The sequence below is a fragment of the Limulus polyphemus genome, unplaced genomic scaffold (assembly GCF_000517525.1).
Source record: "Limulus polyphemus unplaced genomic scaffold, Limulus_polyphemus-2.1.2 Scaffold3472, whole genome shotgun sequence".
NCBI classification, from domain to species: domain Eukaryota; kingdom Metazoa; phylum Arthropoda; class Merostomata; order Xiphosura; family Limulidae; genus Limulus; species Limulus polyphemus.
In genome coordinates, this window is record NW_013669082.1 from 85285 (window position 1) to 97067 (window position 11783).

General features: G+C 32.1%; 1 protein-coding gene across 2 annotated transcripts in view; it reads right to left on the minus strand.

Annotated features, from left to right (window-relative positions):
- Positions 1-11783, minus strand: part of LOC106469414 — a 56041-nt gene that overhangs the window by 23691 nt on the left and 20567 nt on the right. For both annotated transcript variants that reach the window (XM_022397930.1, XM_013929905.2), the window contains exons 2-4: positions 4839-5176; positions 2380-2691; positions 1046-1178 (exon numbers count right to left, since the gene is read on the minus strand). In XM_022397930.1, the coding sequence (XP_022253638.1) occupies positions 1046-1178; positions 2380-2691; positions 4839-4953 (560 nt within the window). In that variant the 5' untranslated portion in view covers positions 4954-5176. The remainder of the gene's footprint in view (positions 1-1045; positions 1179-2379; positions 2692-4838; positions 5177-11783) is intronic.

Below are 11783 nucleotides of genomic sequence, written 5' to 3' on the forward strand. Positions count from 1 at the left end.
TCTTTTTTGTTTAATTAAAATACTTGTGTGGTATGACAACTAGAGAAATTGTTTTTTTTTATTTTTTTTTTTTTTTTATATAATCGGTTATTTTAATTTTCATCTCTTTCTTCTATTTTGAAAAGCTTATAACCTGTTCAAAAATAAATTATAAACTTGCTGAATGAGTATAAAGAACAGAACTGTACAGTTGGCAAGCAGCCAAATAACAAACTAAGAAACCAAAACTTTAGTAAAGTGTTATACAACATTCCTTAGACAAGGCATATCTGTCTCAATGTGGTATGTTCAAAAAATACCAGCTTGCAGTATCTATTTATAGTTGGTGCTGGCAAAGCATGGAAAAGCAGTCCTTTGTTTAAGATATCACTGGCATGGCTTAATTCCTTGATCAGTTTATTCCTTTTTTATTAAGGCGGTAAAACAGAGCAACAGTTAGTTTGACCAAACATGCTTATAATGTATCAACTACTACCTGTGTACAACTTATATCAATAATGACAACTGAAAAGTATCTTAACAGATATTAATACAAACTTCTCATACCAGTCAAATAAACATGAAAATTACACCTAGTTCAATAAGAAAAGGTTGGATATTACATTTCATGTCACAAATATTACCAAATACAGCTCATTACAGAAACCAGTATTTCATTAAAATGAAAAAAGCTCAAAGACTAAAGGCTAATCTTGCAGTTATTGTAGTAAAAACTCAACCTACTATAGCACTGCAATATGTTGGTATAAAAACAACAAGATTTCAATTCTAACCACCTGGCATGTAAGTTTGGTTCAAATGATCACACAGACAAGTTTCAAAATTGTTTTTGAAAAAAAAAAAGTATTATATTACACTGTGAAAGAGAAAGAAATATTATGAGCAAAAACTATGAAATAACTTTTCTACTGAACCAAACCCATTTGAGTGGTGGTTAAATCAGTTTGGTTACAGCAATAAGATATCGAATGTTTATCCAAGTTCAATCGGAGAAATGTAAGATGCCAAATGCTATAAACCTGAAAGTCATAGATGACAAACTTACCCTATCCTCACATCACTCTCCAGAGTATAAGTTGTTCTGACAGGGTTATAGGGTGGTATCCAACAGCAAGTTAGGTTTTCAAAGTTTTTGCTGAGACAAGAAAATTTGTTTTGATCCACTGCACGGGGTTTATCTATAAAATATCAAAAGCTCGTCTTCATTCTTCATAACATGACATTGTAGAGAAGAACTCCCTATGTCATGTTTATAACAAGGCATGGTAGAGAATTCTCTAATTATGTCTAGTTTTGAAATGAATTTCAATGAAGACATAATTTGTGTGTAAACATAGTATTATACATAAGATAAAATGTAAAAACAATGGCTTACATATTTTAAACATGTATGCTTTTTAACAAAGATTATATTGTATTATGATTGGTTTACTTTTCATTTACATAAAGCCTAGTTTTGTGTACTAATATTGCAAAATGGTTAAATTGATGTACAAAATATATCCAGCCAGAGATAGAACAGATAAAACAAGTCTTTATAGTATCATAAACTTGTTTGTTATTAATTTAATTTTACAATAATATAGTACCACACAAGTTGATTTGTATAACTTCTGTTACCAAACACAAACTTTTATAAGTTGCCAATGCATCCTGGCTCTTTCTTAATCATTTCACTTGCATACAACATGCAGTTTCTTTTCATACATTTTCATGTTCAACAAGAAACATATTCCTAACCAATTATAAAGATTATTGATTAGAAAAATAACCGAACAATGTACACATAACAATACTTGACTAAGTATGCTGCTGTTCAGAAATGAAACTGAAAGGACAGTAAGTACAGAAGAAATAATTGTTAGGCACTCAAATAATTCATTAGTGACTGCTCAGTTACCTTTTTAAATACTAAATGTACAAACTCTAGGTGGTGATTTGTGAAGTCTAAGTCATTGATATTTTGACTTCATCTAACAACAAGCATAAATTATGAGCTCCAAGATACCTGTAATTTCTTGTTTGGAATTAATTCGAGTCTATAAAAATAGCAATGTATCAATGAGTTATTTCCTATGACTAGAGGTTTTGAAACCCAAAGGCTAAGAATATTCCCTCTGTTAAACATTCCAAAAAATCAATATTCTGACTTGTTTAAGAAAAGCATACGGTGATATATTTGATTTTTCTGTGTTTGTTGTTAAATGCAATAAGCAACACTGTAGAGACCAAACCCCAATTCTTAGGATTAGAAGCCCTCAGGTTTACCACTAAGCTACAATGAGGAAGGGAAAATAGGAAATGTTAGAATTAAAAAGACACGCAAAGAAAAATCCACAAGTCAATGGATATTTTTATGAAATAATAATAATAACTTACATCCAACAAAGATGATACTTAAGCATACTGTAATATCCTTTTTCATCTCTGGTAGCTTCAAGTTACAGTAATATTTTCCAGAGTAGGCAATACTTGCATTAGGAATTCGAAGCTGTGCAGTTAATGGGTTTACAATGTGAACATATTCACGAGGAATTGTAGTGCTGTTGAAGCGAAACTCCAAGTGTGTAGAATTAACAAAATATGTCTCATTTTGATGGTCCCTGCTCTTTAAGAAAATTTGATGCTGATGCAAAGTACAGTTCAGGTCAACAGTGGAACCAACTTCAATAGAATAGTCACTTGTTAAATCTGAAAAAAAATATGATCAGGTTTAAATCACTTCACAATTTAACCCTACTGGCCAAAACTATGCTCTCGGCCATTATTTTAACTGAATGTTGTTCTAGTGTGTTTTATTTTTATTAAGCCTGATGATACCTGAGAGTTGAAATACTGCTATCTAACAAAATGTTAGCAAATTATGCTACCTAACTCAAAAAGTATCACAAAGTGATTGTGATGAATAAAGATGCCAAAGCTTTAAAGTTACAAACAATTATCTTAGGGACATCAAGAATTACTACACTAGTGTCAAAAGCCTATCTTACTAAAATTTAGAAAATCTTAGACTAAATCTGTTAAATTTACTTTTTTTACTATTCTTTGAAAACAATTTCACTTCTTCCGAGGTAACACATAATACTGACAGTTAAAAGATGACTATATAATTAATTAACATGAAATTACTTCAAACAAATTAGTATTGTTCATCTTTATTTAAACAGCTGGAAGTTAAAAAAAGAATGATTGCTCACACTGTACTATGCAGACGTTAAGTACATTATATCAAAATGATTTTGGAGCTCACAACATCATTACAGTCCATTTTGTCACTTCAAGTCATGCTTTATCCAAAAGCTGTGCATATTGCCAATAGCCCTGCAGTATAGTTTACATTACAAAAGGCTCTGTCGTAAGACTGTAATATCAAAATCCGTCCACCACTCCCTTCTTATTTTCTATAATCCATCTAGTGTACGAGGACAACGGTTTCCCAGCATCCAATCTCACAGAAATCCATAGTCAGACAACATGACTGTCATATCTTGGTATGGAATACCAAGAATATCCATTTCATTCTCAAGCTGTTTAAGGTATGCACCAGTTATGCAGATTTGTCATGGAAGCAACTTATGTATAGACTTGCTTCCTTTTCCAGACAAAGATCTTTCTTCATTATGTTGCCTGGGACACATGGATGGCTTTTGTTACTGTGTTTGTGGATTCTCCCCTGTTACATGATGCTAAACTTTGCTTACCACAGTTGAGGTAGGACTTGTTGAAGGTCTCTTTCTGTATGATCCTGGTTCCACAAATTCATCCATATTTTTTTTTTGTTTTCCAATTGCACAAGTATAAAAGATATCTCCATCTTGGAAAAAACTGGAAAATTTTTTATATTCCGAGTGCGTGTGAATATTTTGTGTTGAAAACAGCTGTTACATATCCTTTTCAAAATTGTTAAATTTTTAGGAACATCACACTACCTACAAAATGCCAAATAATGTAAAATGTAGTTTTGATGCATTCTATTTCACCTCAAATTTACATGGGCTGTAGTTGCCACATGCTTTGCTCATTTACACATTCAAGACCGTTTCAATATAATGTACTCAACCCTCTATACGTACTGCTACTTCACACATAGTTGTATAGAATCAGTAAACTTAACCAATTTTATAAAATGTAGTTCGCCCAACAAGGGTGGAAACAGCAACAACACCCATCATGAAGAGTAAAAATAAATGAATAAAAAAAAACAAGGAGAACTCCCATCATTTGGAAAGTGTAGAAGTGGATGAACCATTGGTGTGGGAGTACACCTTGTGCAGAGCAATCAAAACCATTATTAACAAAAAGTTCTGAACATTTATTGAAATAGATTCATAAACTATCTACAATTCATGTAAAACAAATGCCATAACATAACCTTGACGTAATACACATCAACTAAATCTGCATGCCTAATAGGTCTTTGATTTCAATAAATCACAACACAGTACAATGTCTGAAAAATAGCTGATTACTGCAAAATTCTCGTCAATATCATAAATAACTTTAGTTACTAAAAGGTAGAAATGTTTATTAGTGTTGCATTATTTCATTGAGCAAACGTTTTATACTGGTTTGCTATCTCCTTGATGTTACTTAACCTATAGAACATCTTGGATCACCATCCAAATACATATAGCCACGATTGAATACGTTAGCAACATAAAAGGTTCGTTTTAATCTAGAAGTACTCATTCAGAGATTAGGGCAATATTCCATACTGGATACCTTTGTTGGTAGAAGGTAAATTTAAAATACCAAGAAGAATGATAAAAGCCTTAATTTAGGAACCTATTTCAGTTCTAATTTTCCTGTATAAGAAATAAATATGAGAAGAAGCTTACTTCCAAGATTTGGGGCTGTATTACCCCAACAGGCTGTTGCAAGGTCCACCATTTTGAGAACAATACACAGCTGTGGAACAATACTCGTCCAGCTGCACCAAATTCTGTTCTTCATGGTTCACTGAACTCTCATAAATATACGTAGAAGATTAAGCAGAAGGGTTAAACATCAATTAGTTCTTATTTACAACATCTATTTATTGTAACAAAAAAAATGTCCATTGCTCTATCTTCATAATGGATATTGGAGTCAGTTGGGTTGCAAAAGGGTGCTGATCAGGCCTGAAGACAGATGATCCTCTCTACCTTTCAAGTCCTCTGCCTTCTCAACACCCTACCTAAAGAGAGAGAGAGAAAAAAAAAGAAATCAATAACTATTACATTCTTGCCTTTCACACTGCAAAACATAAAATCCTTAAACACACTTTACATAAGATTACTTCATCTTATACAAACGAACATGCCAATTTAACTCAAACTGTCAATGTTATTTTTCAAAATTTGTAGTGTACACTGAAGGGACTTGGACATAAAGTTTGAGAACAATGATTTTTACTCTTCAGGTATTAATAAAAATACTTTTAATTTCAGCCAATGTTTCACCTTTACAACTTCATCAGGGCAAGTAGTATCAGGCAGAGAGTAGAGGTAATTTTTTAAATCTAATTTTATTGCCAAAATAACAGTTTTATTATTATTATTCTTTATCAGCATGTACTAGAAATGAAAGAAATGTGCTTCATTCAGAACATGTAGTTTTTTTTTAAACGTTTCACTGAATTTCAAACAACTTATCACTTCGGCTAGATTAACGATGTTAATAACATGAATTAATACTACTGTGAAATGCCATACTACTAGAATTCTCAGAGCAAGGGCAATATAAATAATACTACATCCCATAACCTGTGAATCTCAGATATGCAAGTACATAGCAAATGTTCACATATGTTATAGTAAATGTTATATGGCTTCCAACAGTCACTCTTACATTGATTGTTGATGCAAGAACTATGCTTTTCTGACACTTTCTGTTTGTAAATGTTAGGAATCAGGGTTAGCAGAAACAATATCAAATAATGTATAAAGTTTCAGAGAATTTAATTTGTTAGCCTGGGCATTAGATGCTGCAGAAAGAATACATAAATAGAAATATGTCACCTGATTATTATAGGCAATACTGTGGATAATTTCATCTTACAGAATATATATATATATTTTTCTACTTGAACCTTTGTTCTTTTAATTTTATTCTATATTCATAATATCATCACAGCACACATAATATAGAATACTACACTAAATAATAAAGTGTCTTGCAATAATAATGCTAATTAACACACTGATGCCAGATACATTTGCCAAAATATTTAAAAAAAAGAAAAAAAAATATTTGCTGTGATCAAAAAGTTGTAAATTATCTTCATTAAAATTGTTTTATTAAATAACTCCAAACAGTTAGCTTTTACCACACACCAAATTATAAGTTACATTTCTACACATACATCTTATTCACACTTGCATCATATCATTTTTTTTTTAAGTCCAAACTTTCTCAAGGAAATGCATCTCAAATACAGAGAAAAAACTTGACAAATATGGTTAAACAAAAAGCTTCTAAGTAAGTGGCACTCAACTCTGTATTGCCAATAAAATTATTATTAATTCTTTGGTTGTTTTTGGAAATGTATCAACTTTCATAAACTCTTCAAAATTTTTATTAGATCTCAGAGTGTCTCATGCTTGGGAAGCTTCTGGAATTCTACAATACTAACCTTAAAGCAGGTGTTTCTCAATGAAAGAGAAAAGGTTTAAACTCAACTCACTGACTCATGACCACAAAAATAACTAATCTTGCTGTACTTTGTACTTTGTGATTTTCATGTAAGTTCCTGTGATAATTTATTACTTTAAACATTTTACTGAATAAAAAAAACAAGACAGCAGTCAGTAATTAAAAGGACATCAAAAAATATTGTTCTAGCAGTAATTACTTGATAACTTGTAAATTCTGTTCCAATTGTAAACAGTCCATTTTATGCACATTTAATGTACTTAAGACTTATTAGAATGCTTGAAGAAACTCCAATACTATAATTTTTTAGTATATTTCATATACTTACCTCTTGAAATGTTCTATGTGAAAATGCAATAATTTTTTTTAATAAATGTGATATGCTCGGGGCCTCTCAGAATGTAGCTAAAATCTATTAATTAACCACACATGTATAGGTTGAGTCTAAAAACTGCTATCCACAGTAATATATGATTATTCTCAAATAAATTTTACACTTGGTTCTCGTTGAGCAGCACTTGTCGTAAGGTTGGAAAATGGGTGATACAAGCAATGTGCAACTTACTTAAATGATCATACACATTACTTTTAACATCTTACTAACCCTCGTTGCTTGGGTTTCTATTACATCCTCAGAAGGTTTGAAAATACAACTTTCTAAAACCTTGATGCAGGAAACACATAAAACGTTTGTCAGGAAACATCAAAGACCGAAGGAACAAAAGTTATGAATTATTTTGCAATGTTTATAATCACAAAGATCTCAGATATCACAACTTAAATTATTCAAGCTGTGACTCGCATATCATGTAATCTGAACTGTAAAGTGTTCAAGAGGAGAGGGAGGGTTGCATTTCCTTAAATGCTGCTTTCCTCCCAACACCAGGCCCTACAAGTTCATATATTTTAGAGCCACATGTAATTCACACATCATTCACAACTACTTTCTTGCTCTGTGATCTCCAACACCGCTACTCTGAATACTACTGTTAAAAAAAACTTTCTGAAAGAACTGGACAACTTTACAATTACATTACTATTAATATTTTTTGTAAAAAAAAAAATACATCCACAAACAGAAAAATATCATGAGTGGTATTTCAACAAAAGATTTCCTTTGCTTGCTTCTTCTGTTTATAACCTTAAAAGCTTTTTAGTTTGAAATTATGATTAATCTAGTCTTTAAGCAGAACACACAAAAAGTATGTGATGAAATATTATTGAAATCAAACTGCTAGAATGAAACTTATGAATTAATTTCCACGCTAATAACAAGAATGGCATAATAAAAAAAAGTTCAGTTCAAGCCATGACTTGAGTACCATGTGATATGAATTGGAAACTGTTCATGAGAAGGAGGGTTACATTTCCTGGTAGTCATGATTTTATCAAGACGTTTCATAGCTAAGCAATACAGGAAGCAAACAAGGCTGCAGGAAATGATATAGCACAGGATGTGGTTTACACACTGTATGATTTACAAATACTGATCTTTTTTGGTAATTTGAGTAAAATATTAAGTGTTAATATTTCCTGAGAAAAATATTATTCTACTAGCAAACTCAAGGTCACCGAATGTAATGTTCTTCACATGTTTATGTACAACAAACAGTTCATTAGCTTCTGAGTGTCAAATATATGTTCCACTTCTTCCTCCATTCCTGGTCACAGCTACAACTGGATGGCTACTACGCAACACTAACTCTTTTGAACAACACTTTACAGACCCTCCACCATATGTAAACCTGATGGGGATCAACATGCATCATGTTGCTATACACTAAATGAATTTAATCTTACACAGTTAGTGTCAATATGTTCTTCTGATGGTAACTAGTTTATCTTTACTTTATTGTGCACTTTAGGAAGTTTACATTTCCCAATACATAAAAAACCTGCAGCTCTCCTAAAGCAAATACAACTTTTTTTTTAGATTCTCAATGACACACTGGAAAGTCCTTATCACCTCATGATCAACAGCAAATTATCCATTCCTTGATGTGGTCATTGAAGTACACCTAGACCTCATTCATTTCTGCAACTTTCACCTCTAATAAAAAACATGCTTTTCATACAGCTCCTCATTTTCTCACCCATGAGTTTGGGGAACAGCTTATTCACTCACGGTTTATGATTGTTTATAAAGACAAAATCGTTGTTAGTAACTATTTCCTGAATTACCAATCTGAGAACTATGGCAATGGTAGTCTTGTGAATAGTAGGATGTGGTTTAAGTGCCATTATTTCTTTATGCAGGTGTGTTTACTTTCTCTTGCCAATTCTGTGCACTACATTATGGACGGTTGTGTTTGAAATTGGTGTTCTTAGGCCTCATTATATGAATATCCTTCCTTGGGAAAGGTTGTGACAAGCCTCAGCCATAAGTCCATCTGTGGCAGCAATCCACCATTGAATGATAGAGAAATTACCATAAGCTAAACATATAACTGCAAAACCATGGCTTACACCTGCAGTGATTTTCCCCACCCCATTCATTAACATGTGCAAATCTATCTTACAAAGTGCAACAAGTCTTCTGTACCTACTAAGACTTTCATCAAGTTTTTAATTAAACATATTTGTATCTTGGTTTGATGCGTCATTATTTGAATAACTGAAGTATTAACCTTTAAAAAAAAGTTTATTCATCATAAAGTATTTACTATTTCTGTCCCAAAAGTTGATCTACAGTAATTCCTTTACTCAATAACTTACAAGCTGAAAAATTAACACCGTGATTTCCTTAAAAACAAATTCACCCAATGTTATTTTTTTCTTTCTTTCTCCACAGGTTCATTTCAATTAAAAAGGAGTAATGGTATTGGGTGAAAGGCCTCTTCAGCACTGGATTAGGCACATTTAATGAGCATGGTTGACATAATATCACATAATCCATTTTGCTTTCACTCATAGATTCTTAAAATTAATAATGCTGTGGTCACCCACTCCAGGGACAAGAAGACTAGCTTGTTGGTTTGATAGTTCTTGTGAGTGACGGTAAAGTTAATTAAAGTGAAAAATAATAGAAGTCAATAATCAGTGTTAAAATTTAAAATAAATAATGTTGTGTTATTAATCTTTATGTAAATACCTGATTAATAAATTTCTTACATAAAATGTATAGATCCCTACTAAATCTGTCCTATCCCAGCTGGCCTGTAAGCCCTGATATTGGGCAAAAGGCCAGTCAGCACTGGATATGATAGTTTAGTATAGTTGACATATTATAACATGTTCTACTTTTCTTTCACTCAAGCATTCTTATAATTTCTTGCCCTTTGTTTTATCAATTACAAAGTTCAAGGTACTTAGGTAACCTTTTCACCAGCACCTGAATTTTCTGTAGTTCTATTTGGACATTATATTACATCAATTTGAGTAACTCTCATGCTACATATCATGACCAAAAACGTACCTATAGCTATCCATCCATCTGATAGTGTGAATAATAACCACATAATATTCATGATCAGTACACTGGAATGGACTGCAACTGCCTGTTGTAGAATATTTGGAAATATTTCTGAATTTTCACAGTGAATTTGTTATATTGACACTAGATACATTGTATTATCTTGATGTCTTGCAATTATTTTAAATGTAATGATAAAAGTACTTCCTTTGTTTCTTAAGCAAAATAAAAAAAAATATTAAAAGTATTTTTTTCATTCCTCCAAATTTTAATTTATATTTCTGAAATCACCATTAAAAACTACATTCAAAAAATATATATTTCTTTCTATTTGAACGCGGTGCATGAAAGAGAAATGATCCCGGAATTATGCTATCAACGGCAATTCAACACGTTGTTCTTATGAAAGAACAAATGCAATTCTAGAGATATATTTTGGTAGGTTATTAAAACAACAACATAAATCTGGTAACACTAACCTACATTTGACTTTAATAAGTCTAAAAATTCAACTTTGATTATGCAGTTGACCACTAATTGTGTGCACACACATACACACAAACTACTACTTCTAATAAAAAGTTTCGGCCCTGTAATCACGTTAAATTCGGAGTTCTAATGTTAAAGCTGCGTGGTATCTATATATCTGTGGTTAAAAGGCTTAACACAAAATGACTAAATTCTATTCACATCACTAAAGCGAAACGGTTATAAGAGGAAGAAAATATAAATACAACGAACGAAAACACTTTTGCCACATTCGCAATAACACACATTGTAGAGGATGACGTTTCAAAAGTCTTCCACAATCCACCAGAATACCATAAAAGACCTGCAACAGCTGAAACACACCGACATGAAGAAAAAAAACTTTTCAAAGGTCATCCTCTACAGGCAGAGTTGATATAATAGGTGTTAGAACTTTAACGGACTGCAACTGCCCGTTGAGTGAAAAGTGGATAAGGTTTCGGCTTCTATACTGAGGTGTAGAGGATGACGTTTCAAAAGTCTTCCACAACCCACCAGAATACCATAAAAGACCTGCAACAGCTGAAACACACCGACATGAAGAAAAAAAACTTTTCAAAGGTCATCCTCTACAGGCAGAGTTGATATAATAGGTGTTAGAACTTTAACGCACTACAACTGCCTGTTGAGTGAAAAGTGGACAGCGTTTCGGCTTCTATACTGAGACGTCAGTAGCAGTCCATTAAAGTTCTCAAACCTACATCATCCTTTATACATGTTTTATTCTACTACAGTCAGTTGCTGCTCATTTCATTTTTTAAGCATTTCTTTATAACTATCTACCTGTCTAGCCATCTTTAATCGAAAATATTTAATGAGATCACCAACTTAAGACTAAAGTATATTAATTAATTTTAGTTATTTGATTTTTTTATTGTAAGCATCAGATAAAATGATTGAAATCCTACATTTTCATACACAGTGAAACAAATATTAACACTTAAACAAAATGTCCACAGCAAACATTTTACGAAAAGCAATTAACTAATTACAACGCTGTAAAGCGTAACAGTGGCCTTTGTGGAAATCAGAGGAGTGACGAAATACAAGATATTGCAGTAGTGTGTGTGTGTGTGTATATATATATATATATATACACACACACACACACACGTATCGTATAACTTGTATATGTATGCTATACGGTAATTATTACGATTCGTTAGGTATAGGAACTACCAAAGAATACTCCTATTTCATTCTACGAAGC